Source organism: Narcine bancroftii, chromosome 4 (assembly GCF_036971445.1).
Source record: "Narcine bancroftii isolate sNarBan1 chromosome 4, sNarBan1.hap1, whole genome shotgun sequence".
NCBI classification, from domain to species: Eukaryota; Metazoa; Chordata; class Chondrichthyes; order Torpediniformes; family Narcinidae; genus Narcine; species Narcine bancroftii.
Genome location: NC_091472.1, coordinates 232408791 through 232430127, shown reverse-complemented (window position 1 = coordinate 232430127; position 21337 = coordinate 232408791). Strand labels below are relative to the sequence as shown.

Sequence of the window (21337 nt, the reverse complement as noted above, 5' to 3'; positions counted from 1 at the left end):
TAATTTCTTCATTAATGGGTGATAATTTAACTTGTACAGGTGGCTTAAATTATTATCTAAACTAATAACCTAGGTATTGGATTGCTTGTGTTTGCCATTTAAATGGTGATTCTTTTTAAAATTCTGTATAATCCGCATTACTCATTGGCATTGCTTCATTTTTATTTGTGTTGATCTTGTACCCCGATATTTCTCCATACTCCTTCAATTTCTTATGTAGTTCTTTTATTGATATTTCTGGTTCTGTTAAGTATACTATGATGTCATCTGAAAATAGACTGATTTTATACTCCTCCTTTATTTTTATCCCTTTTATTTTATTTTCTGTTCTTATCAGTTCTGCCAATGGTTCTATTGCTAAAGTGAACAATGAGGGAGATAGTGGACATCCCTGCCTAGTTGACCTACTTAATTTAAATTGGTTCGATACATATCCATTTACTGTCACCTTCACCAATGGTCCATTATATAATGCTTTAATCCAATTAATATATTTTTCTGGTAGGTTGAACTTTGAATAAATAATTCCATTCTACCCTGTCAAAGGTTTTTTCTGTGTCTAAAGCAACAGCCACTATTGGCATCTTATTTCCTTGAACTGCATGAATTAAATTAATAAATTTACAGACATTATCCGCTGTTTGTCTTTTCTTAATAAATCTAGTTTGACCTTGTTTTACTATTTTTAGTACACAGTCGGCCAATCTGTTTGCTAATAATTTTGCTATTATCTTATAATCTGAATTAAGTAGAGATATTGGTCTATATGATACTGGTGTTAGTGGATTCTTCCCCGTGTTTGGTATTACTGTAATTATTGCTGTCTTACATGAATTTGGCAAGTTTTGTGTTTCTTCTATCTGGTTCATTATTTCCAGGAGAAGAGGAATTAATGACTCTTTAAATGTTTTATAGAATTCTATTGGGAATCCATCCTCTCCAGACGTTCTATTGTTCGGCAGCTTTTTTAATATATCCTGTATTTCCTCTATTTAAAATGGTTTTATCAGCTTGTTTTGGTCCTCTGCTTGCAATTTCGGCAGTTCAATTTTAGCTAAAAACTCTTCTATTTTATCATCTTTTCCCTCGTTCTCAGTTTGAAATAATTGTAAATAGAATTCCTTAAAGTTCTCATTAATCTCTGTTGGATTATATGTAATTTGTTTGTCCTTTTTCCTTGATGCCAATACAGTTCTTTTAGCTTGTTTTGTTTTAAGTTGCCAGGCTAATATTTTATGTTTTTTCTCCAAGTTCGTAATACTTTTGCTTTATTTTCATTATGTTCTTCTCCACCTTATACGTTTGTAGTGTTTCGTATTTTATTTTTTTTGTCCGCTAATTCTCTTCTTTTTGTTATATCGTCCCTTGATGCTAGTTCTTTTTCTGTACTTACTATCTCCCTTTCCAACTGTTCTATTTCCCGATTGAAGTCCTTTTTCATCTTAGTTACATTACTTATTATCTGCCCTCTAATGAAGACTTTCCATTACATTCCATAATATAAATTTGTCTTTCACTGATTCCATATTTATTTCAAAGTACATTTTAATTTGGCGTTCAATAAATTCTCTAAATTTCTGCCTTTTAAGTAGCATGGAGTTTAATCTCCATCTATATGTTCTTGGTGGGAGGTCCTCCAGTTCTATTGCTAATAACAGCGGTGAATGATCAGATAGCAATCTAGCTTTATATTCAGTTTTCCTAACTCTCCCTTGAATATGGGCTGACAACAAAAACATATCAATCGTTAAGTATGTTTTATGCCTTCTCAAATAATATGAGTATTCCTTCTCCCTTGGGTGCTGCCTCCTCCATATATCCATAAGTTTAATTTCCTGCATTGATTTAACCATAAATTTGGCCACTTTATTCTTTTTGCTAGTTTTTTGTCCAGTTTTATCAACACTGGGTCCAAATTAAGGTTAAAACCCCTCCTATCAATATATTCCCCTGGGTATCTACATTCTTCAAAAAATATCTTGCATAAACTTTTGATCCTGTTCATTAGGTGCATATATATTGATCAAATTCCAGAATTCTGAATATATCTGACACTTTATCATTACATATCTCCCTGCTGAATCTATTATTTCCTCCTCTATTTTGATTGGTACATTTTTATTTATTAATATAGCTACGCCTCTGGTTTTTGAATTATATGATGCTGCCACTATGTGCCCTACCCAGTCTCTCTTTAATTTATTATGTTCCACTTCATTTAGATGTGCTTCCTGCACAAATGCTAAATCTATTTTTTTCTTTTTTCAGGAAATTTAATAGCCTTTTTCATTTAATTTTGTTATGTATTCCATTAATATTTATAGTCATATAGTTCAACATGGCCATCTCATACTCTGTTTACACCTCATTTCCACTTCCTCCCCACCACCTTTCCCCTTTTCCCCATTTTTATCTCTCAGTTTTCCCTTTTTGAACTCAATGTATGACAACACTTTTAAAACATAAAATACTTCAACAACTCCCACATCTAAAATTCCCTTAACCACAAATGTCACCCCTCCTCTCTGAATTGCCCCTTGTCCCTTGCTGGGCAACCACAACTCCCCTCTCCATTCGGATTGTGAACCTGCTCGCAAGCGTCAACTGATTTCGCAGTGACTGTTATTCTCTCCCACCCAGCCCCCTCCAGAAAAGAATTTTATCTTCACATATAACAAAGCTCACCCTCTTTTTTTCCCCCTAACTTCCTTTCTTCCCCTTCTTTAGTTCTTACTTATACATTATTTTTACATCTTTATATGTAGTTTGTCATCGTTCTTCATTCTTGTTACATCTCTTCATCTCTCCTTCTATCCTGCAGGTGTTCTGCAAATTCTCGTGTTTTCTCCAGTTCCAAGAACAGTCTGTTTTGCTCCCCAGGGATAAATATTTTAAGCACAGCTGGATGTTTTAACATAAATTTATAGCCTTTTTTCCATAGGATCGATTTTGCTGTGTTAAACTCCTTCCTCTTCTTTAGGAGTTCAAAACTTATGTCTGGGTAAAAAATATTTTTTGACCCTTGTATTCCAATGGTTTATTGTCTTCTCTAATTTTATTCCTTGCCTGCTCCAGTATATTTTCTCTTGTTGTATATCTCAGAAATTTTACTAAAACGGATCTTGGTTTTTGTTGTGTCTGTGGTTTTGGGGCTAATGTTCTGTGTGCCCTTTCTATTTCCATTCCTTCCTACATTTCTGGCATTCCCAGGATCTTTGGGATCCATTCTTTTATAATTTTTTTCATATTTGTGCCTTCTTCATCTTCCTTTAAGCCCATTATCTTTATATTGTTTCGGCTACTATAGTTGTCCATTATATCAACTAACAACTCCTGTGACTTTTTTGTCACTGTCTTCCAATTTTCTTCTTAAGTCATTCACTTCCATTTCTACAGCCATTCCTCGTTCTCCCACATTTTTAAATCTTTTCCCTATTTCTGTCATGATCAGCTCTAATCCATTCACTTTTTCTTCTGTACTTTTCATTTTTCTTTTCATTTCACTAATTCTAATGTCAACCATTCTTTTAATACTCTCATTGTTCTTGAAATTTTTAAAAATTTTCTGTCCATCTATTTTATCTTCTATTCCTCTGTGCAGAGCTTGGTCTTCTTTTTCTTCTTCTTCTGTGTCTGCACCTGTGTTTGTGTCTTCTACTCTTCCTTGTATCTGTGTCTCTTCTGAGTTTCTTGTTGAGCTGCTTGCTTCACTTTGCTGGGCCTCTTCTTCTTGGCTTCTTGCTGTTGGTTCTTTTCTTCTGGGCTACTCATCTGTTGGGGCTCCTGCTGCTGCTCTTCTTTCCTTTCGTTCCCTTTCCTGTCACTTTCCTCTTCTTCCAGCTGAGAGCCCTGATGTCGGGCATCCCTCAGCTGGTCGTGCTGTGTTAGTTCGCTCCTCAGCTGGGCCCCCTCCCGTCGGTGTAGTGAAACATCACAGCCATCCAACCATCATCACCTTCTGCTCTACCAAAAAGCCAATTTTCTATCCATTCTATTATCTCACCTCACAATCTAGCCTTCCAGAGCATCCTATCATGAGAACATTTTCAAATCCAGATGTACATCTATAATTCCACTCTTATCAACCTTGTTGCTCACCAGAGATATAGAGAGAGGTTGAGCAGGCTGGGGCTTTATTCCTTAGAGCGCAGGAATAAAGCTACTCTCCATCTGTGTGCAAGTATATCTTCTCCCTCAGAATACTGTCTACTAACTTACCAACCTCAGATGTTAGGTTCATGTCTTGTAGTTCGCTGGCTTTTCCCTGCAGCCTTTCTTGAATAGAGACACCACATTTGGCACCCTCCAGTCTTCTTGTATCTCACCTGTATTTTATGACAAATCATCTCAGCCAGAGCACCTGCAATTTCCTTTGGGGAGTGGGGGGGGATGGGGGGGGGGAGCCTCCGAACAGTCCTTCAAAGTGAAGCAACATTTCACTTGTGAATCTGTAGGGGTCATCTACTGCATCGAGCTCCTGTTGTGGTCTCCTCTACTTTTGAAAGACTGGGAACAGACTCGGAGATTGCTTTATATATATATGCACCTCAGCTCTGTCAGCTGAAACATTATGGATCTCCCAGTGGCCACTCATTTCAATTCCCCATCTCGTTCCCTTGCTGACATATCTCATGCACTGCCAGACTTGAGACCACCTGCAAACTGGAGGAACAACACCTCATCTTCCATCTGGGCACCCTCCAACTGGATGGCATTATCAACTTCTCTGGTGCCCGATAAACCACCTCCCCCCCTTCATCCCCTGTCTCCTTTCCTCTAGCTCTGCATCTCTCTTCCCTTTTCCCGCTCCTTTCACAGAGCCAAAATCAATTCTCATCTTTCCTCATATCACGTCCAAGAATGAACGTCATTTGGCTGATAGCTCCGGGCTCCTCCCCCTTAATCTCTAATTATGATGCTTACCTGATTTTTGCTTATACCTTGAAGAAGGGCTCAGACCCAAAATATTAGTTATATATCTTCACCTCCTATGGTGGCTATGAGTCTGGCTGAGCTCCTCCCGCATTTACTTTGTGTTTTTACCTGCAAATTTCTCTTTCGCTTTCCACAGTGTCCTTGGATATATCTGATCAGTCCCAGGAAATCTGACTACCTTCATAAGCATCAGGACGTTCGACACCTCCTCAAGAGATATGCAGCTCCTGCAGAAGCGGGATATCGGGGGAACTTCCAGTGTCCCTGGTGTCTGCACCTGTGGAAAATGTGTCGGAAAATATGTCCAGCGGCAGCACCTGACTGGCAAATCAAGTGGCTGGAGCTGCAGTTGAACTCACGCAGGAGATTAGTGATCCAGAGAGTGTCAAAGAGAAGAGCTTGTGAGAGGTAGTCACACCCAAGATGCAGGCAGCAGGGAGTCGGGTGACCAGCAGCAAAGGCAGGAGTGTTGGATTTGCTTCTGGCCATTCCCCATAGTAATAAGTGTATTGTTTTGGATGGCTTTTCAGAGGAGAGTAGCAGACAGGTATGTAGCACCAGGACTGTCTCTGATACACAGCAGGGAAGAATGAAGCCCAGTCGAGTTGTGGTGAGAGATGATTTGATAGTTAGAAGGATGAACAGGAGCAAGACTCCAGGATGGCATGTTGCCTACTGGTGCCATGGGCAAGGGTATCTCTATTGGTGCCGAAATGTTCTTGAGGGAGGTTGAGCAGCCAGAGGTAATTGTATACATTAGTACCATGTGCTAGAGAGGCTAGGAATAAGACGATGGGGCAGATGTATGTGTGGCTGAGGAGATGTTGCAGGAGGGATCCAGCTTCTCGGACCATTCGGGTCTCTTCTGTGGAACAGCTGACGTACAGGAGGGACTGCATGAGGTCCAATATCCTGGCAGGGAGGCTTGTTAGAGATAATTGAAAAAGGTTAAATGAGTTTAGTTGGGGTTTGGACCAAAAGTAATAGTGGGGCAGATGAGAAAGATGAGGCAAATATTGAAGCTAAAGTGAACAGCAGTCAGGGTAAGAGCAGGGTACATTTGATAGACTTGGCTGCATTTACTTTAACACAGAAAGCCATGAAAGATGGATTCAGGGCATGGATTGGTAGTTGGAACTGCAAATATTATAGCAGAACATGGTTGAGGAAGGGGCAGGACTGGCAGCTCAGTGTTCTGGGGTGCAGATGCTACAAGCATGATGGAGGTGAGAGGAGGGGCCGGGGTTATTAGATTTTTGGTTAGGGAGAACTTGAGAGAGGGCAACAAATGGATTTATTGGGAAATGAGGCAAGGCAAATGAATGAAGTATCAGTGGGTGAGCTAATTAGGAATCAGTGACTATAATTCTATTAATCTTTAAATAGTTACAGAAAATTATTGGATTGTGCACAAGTTAAAATCCTAAATCCAGGGAAGACTTGTTTCAATGGCATGAACTCTCAAAAGTTGATTGGGAGAGGCAGTTTTTGTGATAAGGACTGTCTGGAAAAGGAAAGACTTTTAAAAATGAGACAGGAAGAGTCCAATGTCATAGTGCAGGGCAAGGCTGGCACCATAATGTGACCATGGTTGAAGAGAGATATTGAGGCTCTAGTCTGGAAAAAGGTGTATTCTAGGTTCACGTGAATTCCTTGAGAATGAGATGCAGTTCAATGAAGAAAATCAGGAGGGCAAAAAATAGGATGAGATGGCTTTAGTAGATAGGTAGAGTCCCAAGAGATTCTAAAAGTATACACAAGCAAAAGGGTAACCAGGGGGAGAGTAGGTCCTCAAGTGCTCAGAAGTGCATGGAGTCACAAGATATGGGTGAGAATGCATACCACATCTGTCCTTAATCTGGAGAAAGTCATGAAAACTAAGAAATTAAGGGAAATGAATCATGGTGTTTTGAAACATACCCATATTACAAAAGAGGTAGTGGAATATATCAAGGTAGACAAATCCCCAGGGCCTGATCAAATGTATCCTAGGATATTTTGGGAAGCAAGGCAAGAAATTGCTGGTGCCCTAGAAGAGATAGTGATTAAAAAAAATAGCATTAAAGGGAGAAAAGATTAAACATGAAAGTAAACTAACAATAATAGATTTAGATCTATTGTCAGAGTACATACATAAGATTCTTTTTCCTGTGGGCAAGGCAGATTTAATTACCACTTACTGTATTGGTAATGCAAAAAAACACACAATGTTCACATGTAAACAAGATCACAAAATAAAGGAATAGGAGTAGGCCACTTGGCCCATCGAGTCTGTTCCGAAACTGAACTATACTCACACCTAATTCCAATTGTCAGCCTTTTCCCCATATCCCGATGCCCCGGCCAATTGGATACTTATCAATCTCCTCTTTAAACTCTCCCAGTGATCGGGCCTCCAACTCTACATGCGGCAATGAGTTCCACAGATCCAAGATCCACTGACTCAAGGTTTTTTCTCATCTCAACCAGGAAAAGTGATAAAGGCGAGTACAATTGCAATACTTAGAGTACACAGATGGGAAAGGATTAGAGGGATATGGGCCAAATGCAGGCTAATGAGACAAGCACAGTAGATACCTTGGTCAGCCTGCTCAAGTTGAGCTAAAGGGTCTGTTCTGTGCTGTAAAGACTGTAAAATAACTTGGTTAGATTGGAAAACACAAATCTACTTCATTATTTAGCAAATGACCAACTTTGAACAAGTTGTACCACAAGCAATTTAGAAATTTCTGTCCGCCCCTTTGACCCAATTTAAAATCTACCTCTTTTTACACCTCTCTACCCTGACACCACAGCTCATTGACAATTTGTGCTTATGCTTCTGTGAAATGCTAGAGAACATTTCTCTATTTAAACTATACTGTATAGAACCAGTCTTTTTTTAGATGCACAGCACAGTAACAGGCCATTTCGGCCCAATCCATGCTGCCCAATTAACCTACACTCCCAGTACATTTTGAATGATGGAAGGAAACCAGATCCCCCGGGGAAAACCCACACAGACATGGGGAGAATGTGCAGAGATCGTGGGATTTGAACCCTGGTCCCAATCGTTGGTGCTGTAAAGGCATTGCACTAGCTGCTATGCCAACTATCCTACCCCATTAGAGTACAAGGTTATGAAGCAGCTAATCTTGGCATTGCTTTTTCAACTAGTGGGCCTCCTGAATTTTCCCCCTCCAGTTTTCTTTGCCAAGCCAGTACTAAATGTCTCACGATGCCCTAATGATCAGGCAAGGCATTCTGAATCCCACATCTCAGCCATGTCAAAAACAGTTTTTTTATTTATTCTCTCTGAATCTTCAGACACTTCTATCAAATCTCTTCAGCTTTCTCTGCTCTGAGGACAACTTCAGTTTCTTCACTTTAACTGTATCCAAACATTCCTGGGGAGGGACTGTTTTGCCTTGATTCTGCTTGCAAAGGCTGCTGTCCAGAAATGTACACTCTTCAGGTTTGTCAGCATTTGTAGTAAGTGTAATGGGTCAAAGATCCTCTGAGTCATAGCACAGAAACAGGCCCTTCAGCCCAACTTGCCAGCACTGACCAAAATGTCCCACCTACACTAATCCCACCTGCCTCCATCTTGCTTATCCTATCCCTGTACCAACCCAATTTTTCTTAAACAGCCTCATCCACCTCCATCAGTAGTCCATGCCATACACCCACCCAAAAAGTTACCCCTCAGACTCAATCTCCATCCTCAACTTAAAACCTATGTCCTCTGGTTACCGATTTCCCCATCTCTGGGGAAAAGACTGTGCTTTTACCAATCTATTTTTCTCATGATTTTGTACACCTTTATCAGATCATCCCTCATCCTTTGGCACTCCAAAGAATAAAGGCAACCTCTCTCTTTCACTCAAGCTTCCAAGGCCCCACAACATCCTCAAAATCTTCTCTGTTCCCTCTCCATCTTTCCGGCAGCACAGTGACAAAAACTGAATAAAATACTCCAAATGGGATCGCACCAAAGTCTTGTACAACTGCAACATGATCTCCCAATTCTATACTTAATACTCAGATGAAGGCCAATGTGTGGAAAGCCCTTTTGAGTACCCTGTCTTACCTGAACACCTGGATCCCTCTGGCCTACCACACTCACCATATTCCTACCATTCACAGTAAGTCCTGCTTCACATTTTTCTGCATTAAATTCCATTAACCACTCCTCTCCCCAGTCAAATCAAGATCCTGCTGCAATCTTTAGCAACAGTGTTTACTATCTGCAATATCAATATCTAATCTGCAAAATTCCTAATCATGTCATGTAATTTTTCATCTGAATAATTGATATAGATGAGAAACAACAATGGGCTCAGCACTGAACCCTGTGGCACACCACTAGTCATGGGGTTCCAGTCTGAAAAAAATTATCTTCCAATATCACCCTCTGCTTTCTTCTTTAAGTTAATTTTCTATCAATTCTGCTATCTCACTTTGGGTTCCATATGACGTGACCTTCCTCAGAAAAGTCTTATCAAATGCCTTGCTGAAATCTGCACCTCTGCTCTGGTCAACCTTCTTGGTCACATTTTCAAAATCAATCAGATTTGTGAGATGTCCTCCCATTTACAAAACCATGCTTTACTATCTCCAATTAGCCTTTGTCCATTTAAATGCATCTTCTTCCTAAGACTACTGCCTAGTACCTTAACAGATGTTGAGTTCATTTACCCGTAGTTCCCAGGCTTTTTTTCTAGTACCCTTCTTGAAAAGAGGCACATTTGCCACCACGCCGCACCCCCCCCACCCCCTAGTCTTCTGGCACCTCATCTGTACTTAATGATCTCATAAATCTCAGCCAGGGCACCTGCAATTTCCCCTGCAGCTTCCCACAGTGTCCTTGGATATATACGATCAGGCCTAGGAGATCTGTCTAATTTCATATGTATCTGGACCTTTAGCACCTCTTCAACAGTAATACTAACTGTTCTCACGATCAATGACTGCCCCAAGTCCCCAAGCCTTGTATCTTTCTGTAAAAAGAGAGAAATACTCATGAAGGACCTTGCCCATCATCTGTAGCTCCACACAGAGTTGACTACATTGACCAGAAATGGTCCCATTTTTTAATCTGGTTGCCTTTTTACCAGTAATCATTTTTGGAAGGAAGGTGATAACTTTTAGTGATCTAATCTTAAACATGCAGGAAGGGAGAGAAGCGAGTGCCTTATTTGGGGAGGAAGGTGTTGGTAGGAGGTGAAGTTGGTGTTCAGTTAGTGAAGAAAGGTTGGTACACCATGCCTGAAAAGAGATGGTCTTTAGATCTTCAGGAGGACCTGAGAACATAGCGTGCTGGAAGTTCAAAGGGTGTAATTTACCAGGAGTGTGTTGATAGGGACTATTGAGATGGTAGATGCCATGAAGTTCATCTGCAATGAGAAGATGCATGGGAAGAGGTTCAGGGCATAATGGATTTATAAACAAATTTGTATTTGTAAACAACTCAAATTTCACTATTTTTGCGTCAATTTCTACTCTGCTCTTTCACTGGCTCCATCTGTCTCTTCCCTTCCTCATCTCCTTGGGGTACAGGTAATGCACCAATCAATATCAATTATATGGCCAACAACTACCACAGTTGTTTTCATTTCCCTACTTCAAGTAAGGACTCCATTCTCTTCTCCCACTTCCAGTACCCCGATGATAAGGCTTGGCAGAGCTGAATTTGATGTGCCTGGCTTTCGCTTCTGCAAGGGATACTGTAAGATGAGGTTGCAATAATGTTTTGCAATTTACAATTTTTGGATCCATTCAGAATATAATTCTAATAAAGCTGTAAAACAAAGTTATCAAAGAAAAATTTCAGTCTATTTTCCTCCAGGTTAACCTAGATTGATAACAGAACTCTAAAATAAGGAAAGCACATCTTTAAATGTGATGTTGTAATTAGTTTATTTACACCACAATAGCAAGTTGTCATAATGTGGTACAAAATACTGGACTCCTAATAAAGTCAAAAATGAAGTCTGTACTGTCAAGGAGATACATCATTAGTCAGTCTGAAAGGCTGACCCATTTCAACAGGCAAATGAAGACCATCAAAAGCTACCACAAAAGGCTATCACCAATAAAATAGGTCCATACAATAATTGATTGTGGCTAAAATACAGAAAATCAGTTTACTGATACTGATAACAATGGTGGCGTCATTTTGTGTGTAGATAGGTACAAAGGAGGATAAAATATAGTTACAACTTCCATTACTACATTACTGAAATAAAAGATTTTGGGTGAACTAACTTTAAAACTCTTCTCACACTTTTTCCTCCTCTCAAACTGGAAAAGAAAACAAAAGGCGCCTCCACTATGGAGCACAAAACGTAATACACCGTAACGTGATACTCTGCAGTCAATTTCAAAACATGAAGGAAAGTGAGGCTGTTAGGTAACCATCACTCCTGCTTCGTAACAACAATATCACCCCAAAAAAACCTTTCTTTGAAAATATTCATCCACATCGATCACAATACACAACTGCTAAGTGGATTACCGCTATATGATTTATGGTGGCAGAGATAAAGAACAGCTGTGCTGAAAGGTTAATTGTTTATGATCTTAAATACTTAGTCCAGAAAAAAATTGCTCACCTCAAAAGGGTTGGCCCCAAGACAACACAGGCAGTTAACAGTTCTACAATTTTTCTTTGCTGTGTTCTTACAATTTTATATGCAGATTATGCAATAGTCTATTGGTATGACACAAGTGCTAGATATTTTTTTGTCAAATTTAAGTATCAAGTTATAACAGTACGGTATTAAAGAGTGATATTTGAAGATATTTCAATAAGAGGCATCTCCTTCTGAGGTTTCCTGGTATGCTCATCAGAAAAAAAGTCAATCCTCATCTGCAGATGCTGAGGAAAAAAAGCGAAACTTGGTAAACTTGCCCCAGAAATAACGATGCGAATTGCATGCATACCTGTACAGAACAAATGGTATCTTCTGTTTGTGGCACATGCAAGCTCACTGACTCCACTAAAATGAAAAAAAAATCAATGCCCCTTAAAAGAAAACAATGGGCCCCTTAAAAACAACATTTAAAGTCACCTTATCAAAAGGAATGAATACTTAACTCCACGTATTTAAAGGAATGTTTAACATCAAGAGTAGATGCAAACAGTTTCTTAAAAGTCACAGAATTGATGTGTTAATTGCTTTGCAATCAAACATACATAATCCTATAGAAAGTGTGGAACACCATCTTAAAGATTACAGCTGGTTATATTTTGTTGTGTAAATCTGTTTTAAAACAAAAATACAGTAGTGCCCTTATTCAGTGTTGCCAAACATCTCACACACGCACACATGCTCCACATACTCCCCACAGCGCTAAATTCATTAAGCTTCAAGCAACCATTAGAAAAAGGAGGAATGAAAACCATTTACTCAGAGGAAAATGTTACTAGTTAATAACCCCCATGTGAGTTGTCCCATAAATCCCAGAGTGAGCGTGCTTGTGTACATTACAGAGGGCAGGACAGTGTGCCTTCTCCCATACTCCAGCGCAATGCTGCTTCACAGCCAGCATTAGTCACATTCTGGGGCCAACCCAAGCACCTGCAGAATGGAATCAACCGTGGGCCCAGGGCACTTCCCACTCCTGTCAATAGCGGATAAAGCATAGCTCCTAGGCCACAATGTAAAAACAACCAGTCCTTCAACAACAACAAAAAATTCTTCCTTCTTGGCTTCAGAGTGGGGCAACTGGAAACCTTAATGCTAATTCCCCCTTAGCAAATGGCAGGCCTTCTGCAGTGCAACCAGTTACAAATATCAAATGTAGTATCACTGTAGTATTACTCATATTTAAATGGGTATGATATCACCTTGCAATACTATTCTTACAAGACTTCATTGATAAATCTACTCATAACAGAACATATAGTAATATACACCAACTGGAATTGTTACACAAAGTTTGAACAAGATCCCTCACTCAAAGTACATCCTCCTGAAAATCTCCAGTACACTTCTTTAAGCCATCAGAAAGCTATGTTCCACATGGGGGCGGGTGTAATACAGAAGATTAAAATTAAACTGGAACCAGGAAGTAATCACAAAAAAGTCAAAATGAAAATAATTTCATTGAAATACCAGTGGGTAAAGTAACTGGAATTCATGAAAAAATTAATTAAAAAAGTTTTTAGGTCTTATGAAACATGATTTTAAAAACCTGCAAGGATCTCTTTATATAAAAAGTAGATATTATTTTGTTAAATGGTTTACCAGGAGTAAAAATGAACACAAATAAAAAAAATGCAATGGTTAAGGTAGTTGCCAAGTCTGACCACAAGCATTCAGTGAGGTGCTCCTCCGAGTATTCACAATCATCTTCCCTTAGCTTCAGTGAAAGCCATTTCCTCTGGAAGGTGCCCACATAATAAAATCAAACTTGGTCTGTTAAGAAAACATTTGTACATGATTATCTCCTGTACTATTAACAAATTACCTGGTCTTTTTGTCAAAAACCCTCTTATTTTCTAATGGATAACAGATTATTATTGGTTTATGTTTTCAGTTTTTTTAATTAGAAATGAGACCACAGAAGTGGAAGTTTGGGGAAAAAATGTCCGGTAATCATGCTTTTGATTAACATTCCAATTTTTAAACATGTTTATCTGTTGCAAGTCAACCTAACACATGCTTTGTTATTGGTTGATTTCCTATACTACTCAGTGTTATATAAACCCAGCATAATAAGGAGAGCAGGTTTTAATGATAACCCGACAAGTTTCAACAGTATAATCTGCCACTCTGGACTGGCAACTACCTTAAAATAGGCTAGGTTTGTTTGGAAAAAACAGCAAAAATGGTACTCCAACTTGATATGGAAATCCAGCTGGTGACTGGACCTTTTTTGCACGCATGCCAGGAAAGAGGCTTCACCACCATCTCTTCCACATCACAAAGTGGAAGAAGTATTTCCACACTTTTAAGGCATTGCTCCCCAATTCAAAAGTCAGCAAACCATTTGTTGTTTAAAAAGGCACAAACGCTCACGTCTTCAAAAGGCTTCTGAGAAAATAGCCCCATGCTTCTGTTCCATTCCAGTCTAGTCTTTCTCTCCACACTAATGTTCTTTGAATTATTACTGTATGCCACTTGGATTTGTTGAGATTACAATCAATGCACCTGGACTTGTAGATGGCATGAACTCCTTTGTTGAAGGACAAGAACAACAGAAACAGTGGTTGACTGCCTGAGACAGGAGAACTTTTGAGTAGGTAAACTCAGAGCAGAGCTTTTGAGATTACACCTCCTTGGGGACTCTGCCAAAGTAAATGCTGGCTGTCCCACAAACCTATTTCAGGAATGGACAGAGGTAAAAAAAATGTCTTTATTTTTTGTTTATTGCCAGCATTTTGCCCAGTTGTCCTTGTATTCTGGAAGAACACCACAGCAGGACACAGGATACAGAATGAAGTCTGGCAGAGTTAGAGAAATAAAGATATTGTGTGCAAAAGAGAGAACTCCAGCTGGCAACTACATTGGTGGCTCTTCCTCCATGGGTTCGTCGTCTGGCCTGCAGGGAAAGAAAGTAGAGATAAAGACTTGTTAATCAGAGTTCTGAAAAGGCCAATACATAATCACACAAAATATCTTTTCAAGGGGATCAACTCAATCTCCCAGTTAGTTACCCGGAAACAAGTCTTGTTTAGTGCCGAGTGAGATTTTTCTTCCCATCTTACCTCTTCTCTGCATCAGGTCCTTGTTTAACCCCCATTGATAACGAGGCCATAGCTGTCACTGTGTCAGCCTCTTCTTTGTCGCAGTTTTGGGCCTCTATCAGTGAGTAGCCGACTGTGGAGGATAATCGCTGGAGTGACTTCCAGTATTTACCTAAGGAGAAATGAAATGTTGATCAATCGGGACAAACTGCCACCAAAGAAGATATAAAATCAAGAATGTTTTCTTGTTTGAAAACCTTCTAATACTGTTTAAGATGTACACTTAAATCTATCATGATAACAAGCTTAGTCTTTAATTATAATTGAGCATTTTAATAACCGTACATTTTAACTGAAAGGAGGATTTTAAGATGAGCAGGGATTTTAATCTTAACAATTACATTTGTTCAAGAGCATAAAATGCCCTCTAGTGGAGATAATGATGTTTACTTCTCTTTTCATCAAAGCAGAACATTCAAAGTCTGACTGAATTCTTCGGTTGGTTTCGCTTTCTGAATGTAACATTTTTTTTCATGTCAAAAAAATCAAACCAAGAACAACCAATTAAATCTTTGACATAAATCAAGGACATCACAATTTCATTCATTATTCTGTAATAAGTCACAGTGGTTGCTATACAAATTAAATCCCAAATATTTTTCCTGTTGATTTTGACTGTAAGGTTATAGGGATATCAAGAAAATCAGCACTAAATGTTTACAAAAGCAATGTAACCATCAACACAAACTCCTGAAAACTGAAATGATATCCAAAAGGCTTTCATTCAAATAATTAAATTCTGGATTTTTACACTGTGTTTCTGAAGCAAGGCCAATACTATTCAAAGAAATACATTGTTGTATAAATTTAGACATACAGCATGGTAACAGGCCTTTCCGGCCCACCCAAATACCCCAATTAGCCTACTACCCCCGTATGTTTCTTGATAATTGATAATTATCAATTACAGCACTTTCTTCCATCACTTTGCACTTAAAAGGGCAGTTGTAATGACCACAAACAGGCCATTGGCATCATACTACAACAAGTGTTAGGAAATGAGGAGATGAGACAAAAAGACTAGTCTGGACTGATCAGTTCTTTTTCTACCTCCTCTGAAGGAATGGGCAGAGGTTTAACTCTAGAGTTGGCAGCTGAGTTCACAGAAACCGCATATAAAGATTTTGGCAGTAAATCACTCTAATGTATGCACTCGCCTGCAACTGTAACTCAAGTTGACAGCTCTTGAGGATAGTTACTAAAATTATTGATATGTTTTTTCAATCATGACACACAAAATGCTATTGTTCAGGAATATTTAAGCATTTGTTATAAAAAGCTTAGAGTATGTGAAATTTCAGATGCTCAGACAATACTCAAAGACCTAGGAGTTGAGATTATCACAGAGAAAAAAAATCCCTTGTTTGAGAACAGACTCAATAGAACATTGAAGGTAGAGCAAGAAAGGCTGGGGCTCGTTACTCTTCCCATCTTGCAGAAACGAGATTCTGCTACAATATTCAGTGACATTCTCTATGTCCATGACATTATTTTTAATCTGATTTTTTTTCTTTCTGAATAAAAGCAAGGCTTTGAAGTTCAACAGAAGTGCATTTGAGCCACTAAATCAAATATCATAAAAGTTAGTTAATTGAATACAGTTAGTCACTGTAATGGATACACTTCAGAAAATTGTGGTTCTACTCACTCTGTATTTCAATTACATTCTCAATGGAGCGAACAGCATTGGGATTTGGTCTTTCCTGCAGTACTTCTTGTGCAAATGGCTCAAGCTGAAAAAGGAAATCAAAACATAATTAGCTCTGTGTTATATTTTATATTATTATATAGAAATGTTTTGAAGGAGATAAATTGTGGGGTTTTTAGTTAGGTCACACACAGATACAAACACTTCAAAATAGATCTCATTTAAAAGCTCTGCTCAAGCCACACAGTCCAGGCTCCCAGTGCCTTTGCAAAGACAATGGAACGTGCTTTGCTGAAGGACTTCACAAGTAGGTGTTAATTGGACATGCTGTGGAGTAATGGATTATTGTTTTGGAAAGCCACAGATGAATGGACTCAGACGATTTGGTCCGGTGCAGCAATCTGTCTGAAGGCAGTTTGCTGTTCTAGGAAAGTCATGTAGTTTTGCAAGCAGAGAGAGTCAAACAGGTTTTTCTCTGAGTGTGACAGAGAGAGAGAGACTGCTGGTTTTCTGCAGTGGCTTTTGGAAGTTTGTATGAAAACCCCATTTTGAAGATGGGTTGTGAGTTCTTAATTTAGTCTGTTCAAAGCCCTTGTGGTCCATACAAGAGGAGATGGCTGGCTGTATGTTTTGCCTGAGATAAGGGAATCAGAAGAAACTCTGTGGTGACCTGAAAGAAAGAGGTTATCATCTGGAAATTCTGATGGGACAAGTTTCTTCGGCAAGAACCTGACACGGCTGATTGGAAGGAATCAGTTCGTGTGTGTCCAGCAAGCAACAAATCTCTCTCTGAAAACCGACAAGAACCTTCTTGAGTGTAATCATTTACATTTCAAGCACCAAAGCCTGGTGAAGATTCATAAATGTGAAATTCTGTGCATAGTCTAAGAACTGCCTGATACCGGTGAACTTGGAGGAGTGAGAAATGAGATTAGACCATGAATCAAATAACTTTTCTGAACTTGTACACACATTACATACATATGCGCTCAGAATTAGAAAGGGGTTAAGTTTGGTTAAGTTAATAGTAACAAGTTAAAGTTTAATCCTGTTTTTATGTTTAAAGAAAATTAAGTAACTTTTGTTTAAGTAATCATTTGTCTTGGTGAATGTTTATTGCTGCTGGGTTTTGGGGTCCTCTGGGCCTCTCATAGCTCCAATTAAAAATGGAAAACTCTTTGTTCTGTGCTATTATTAAAGCTATCAAATGCATCGGAAATTTTAGTGCACAAAATTCATCCAAGAACTTTCACAGCTTCAGGATCCAAAATGTTTGTTGAGCAGAGATAAACAGGGCAAATCACAAATATATCCAGGGTCAACATGATCTAGCTTCCTATATTTGACATCATAAATTGCAGAAACCTAGGAGCACAGGAGAAAGAATAAATAATAACCTTCATAAAATTGAAACTACAAGATGCATTGATGTAACTCAATCCGTGTTGATGACTTTATTTCCTGTGAAAGGATTAATACAAGAAAGTAGTTAAATTTTGGATTTTTATTAAGACAACTGACCACTCATTGAACTCAATTCTAGCGAGCAACAGTCAGCTTGGATGGATACAATTCCGATGAAACTGATTCAGCTTTCCACCAATTATACTGACCTTTAAAAAAAGGCATGATATTCTGCACAAAAAAACAGATACTATCTGAAATTACATGGACTTTATATTTGAATAGAAACCTTTCATTCTTGGAGGAAATCCAAGTAATTCTCCTCTGATGAGAGAGAAGGACTCAAAAGGCAACATTTTATCTGAATATTGGAGGATCAAAAATTTTCACTGAGTCGATGATGTTCTTCAAAAACAAAATTTAAGTGATGTATGAAAATCAACTGCTATCTTTATGCATGTGGCCGGGATTTTTGGAAAGGGATTTTTTTTTTAAGCAAACTTTAAGATTATCAAAGCAAGTCATCATACCACTAAGCTATCTGCACTTTATCACAAAATGTGGATAATATCAGGATTATTTCCCATCTCAGTTTCATTCCACAAACTAGAGAAGGAAAGGAATCAATCAAATTAGACATTTAATCTATTTGAATTACAAAACAATCTCCAAAACCTAGGAAATAAATTTATATAACATTCTCAATTTTTTTATTTTTAAAATAATGAATAATTTCAGGCAGAGGGCATTTGATCTATCAACCTGCTCTCTCATTAACAGCACACTGTTTGAGAAGATCATGGAACTTAAAATAAATACATTCACTTCTCTGGTTGCAATGAATGCACCATCTGGGCAACTCAGCCCTGAAGGCGTGAGATGCTCCCAGTTCTGAGCTCAGTTTTAGCTGAAATTCTCCTGTTAAATTCTAGTATACATTTGAAACTAACCTATTTTTCAAATGATTGGATTCAATGCAAAGAAAAGAAAAATAAGTTTTCAGTTAAAAAGTAGAAAAAAAAAATTAAAAAAGTCAGGACTTCCACAGATCAGCAATCAATCTGGTAGAATAGTTAGGAATACAAAGATTTGAAAAGCAAAGAGTTAAACACAATCTTTCATGATTAATTTTCTTTCCCTTGCAGGATTACAACTGCGCCCCCCCCCTTCACAAGAAAGCCCCTGTAATACCAACATTTTATTGTAAAGGAAATCAAAATTTAAACAGGAAACTGTTGGTTCCAAAATATTTTGCTTATGTCTCTCCATGCCAGGAGGAAGCAATGTGCATTAATAACTGGGAAATATATAGTATACTTTACAGTGAAATATTTTTGTAATCTAACAGTGGCATGAAACTTAGCATGATCAACCATTTGCCTGTTGGTTGATTTGATCTAACCCCTCTTTCTTGAAACATTACATTTCATCCATCAAAAACCAATTTGTTTCCTTTTAAGTGAAAAGAATTATGAACAGGTCTTTGAAGACATATCACCTCCCTTTGGGTTGCAGATAATAAAAGGGTAGAAATTTTTAAATAATTTTATTTAATATAAAACCACTTAACAAACATATCACAATGTTTCAAACTTAATCCAAATACATGTGGTATTTTATATATAAAAAAAGAAAAATGACCTTGAAATCCCCATCCCACCCCAAACCCCCTACAAACAAAAAAAAAGAAAGACAAGAAAACCACAACAGGAGCATTCACTTTCCAATACTTTTAAAGTTTTATATACATATATACTCATAGAGACTGAGCAGAGAAAGAGAATGTTTAAGATTCATCTAAATTTTAATACCAATAGTTTGCAAATATGGGCTCCATAATTTCATTATATGATATTTATCTCTTAAATTGTAAGTAATTTTCTCAAGAGGAATACAACTCCAAACTTCTGTATGCTATCATTCAATCCCAAATCTATATCTGACTTCCAAGTTATAGCAATACATTTTCTAGCTATTGCCAAAGCAATTTGAACAAAATTTACTTGATACTATTTCAATTTTAATTTAGGTTTAATTCCTCTAACCCGTAAAAATAACATTGGATCCTGTGGGAATCTAACTCCTGTTGTTGGTTCTAATAAATTACCCAAATCAAACCAAAAAGGTTTAATTGTGGAACACCGCGAAATCAAATGCAAAAAAGCACCAACTTCTTGCCCACATCTAAAACATAAATCTGAATAATATAATTCATATTATGTAACTTTTGTGGTGTTAAGTATAACTGATGAATAAAATTATATTGAACTAACTGATCTCACATTTATTGAACTTTTCATACTCTCTCAATGCATCAAAAAGGTAGAGTTAAAATGAAAGTAGTCCCTGCACTAATGTTTATTTGCCTAAGAGAGTTTGGATACAAATATTGAATTTGTTCGAAAGATACAGCAAGGCCTACAAACATTTTGTTCAAACACTTCATGCCACTGCCAGGAAGAGCAAGTGGTAATGGTCAGGATCATAACATTAATAGTAATGTATTTTCAGGGTTTCTTTTTCACAAGGGCCAGGCTTCTGCTGGGGTCAAGGAAACTCCAGGTGACATTTCATCGCACTTTTTCCATCGGCCAATTTCATCAATTTTCTTTGTTCCCAGCATGCATCTATTCACATGTGCTGACTTCTACTGACATTCTTTCCAGATATCAGGACTAATGCTTGAAATTTCAGAACTTTCACAACAGAGTTATAGCAGGCTGACAAACACAAATGTCTGATTTCCTTCTTTCTCCCCCTCCTCTCCTTTAGCCACTAGTCAGGATATTTAGCAGTCAGTGAAACAAGCTTTGGACAATCTTCAAACTACCAAAAAAAGCTTTAATGTTTCTCAGAATAACCAGTGAATATTAACTAAGTCTAAAGGTCATGTGAAGCCACTTGCCAAGTGCAGTGATACAGGCCTGTTTAAGTTTGGAACTCTCCAGATGTCACAAAAGCACTGTTCAGTACCCTTTTGTAAGAGGTGTTAGGATTAAGGAAGGAAGAAAGGAGTTGGTGGGTGGAATCTTCGATTATGATTGCATTGGAAAGGTCGAGTAATTGGGGGGAGGGGGGGTAAGAGAAACAGATAAAATCACCTTTTGTCTATTTAATGGCAGGCCCCCTTTCCAGCTGCAATGAGAACTGAAGCTCCCTGCACAGTTAGTGGGCAGATTCCTGACTCATTGGCCCTGACCAAAATGAGTACTTCAAACTATCATATTGTCAGATCAGGCTAATGGCTGCTATCTAACCCTCTACAATCAGGTACAGTTATACAGGGGAGTAGGTGAAAGGTAAATTAGTATTTTGCCAAATTAATTTTTTTTGAATCACCCATTTTTAAGTCATGCATTTTAAAAACCACTCTGGTCACATTTGCAAGGGGTGTCACAAACTGCATGTAATCTATCACAGTGGAAAGGGAGGAAGGCTTTCAGAAATGTAACTGACAGCCAGCATACAGCTTCTACACTGCAGTCCTAGACCTGGACAGATCCGATCTGCTGCTATATTGCACCTGGATGCCCAACCTTTGGCTGGGAGTCTGCCTCAGAGACCCGAGGAAGGAGTAGACCCTAATTATTCATATGGCAATTTTCAGTCTCCAGAAT

At 38.3% G+C, this 21337-nt stretch overlaps 1 protein-coding gene across 14 annotated transcripts in view; it reads right to left on the bottom strand.

The window, feature by feature from the left end:
• Positions 1-10816: 10816 nt before the first annotated feature.
• Positions 10817-21337, bottom strand: part of hdac4 (histone deacetylase 4) — a 481405-nt gene continuing 470884 nt past the window's right edge. For all 14 annotated transcript variants that reach the window (XM_069934297.1, XM_069934289.1, XM_069934292.1 and 11 more), the window contains 3 exons: positions 16317-16401; positions 14630-14780; positions 10817-14463 (listed from right to left, as the gene is read on the bottom strand). In XM_069934297.1, coding sequence (XP_069790398.1) covers positions 14424-14463; positions 14630-14780; positions 16317-16401 — 276 coding nt within the window. In that variant the 3' untranslated portion in view covers positions 10817-14423. The remainder of the gene's footprint in view (positions 14464-14629; positions 14781-16316; positions 16402-21337) is intronic.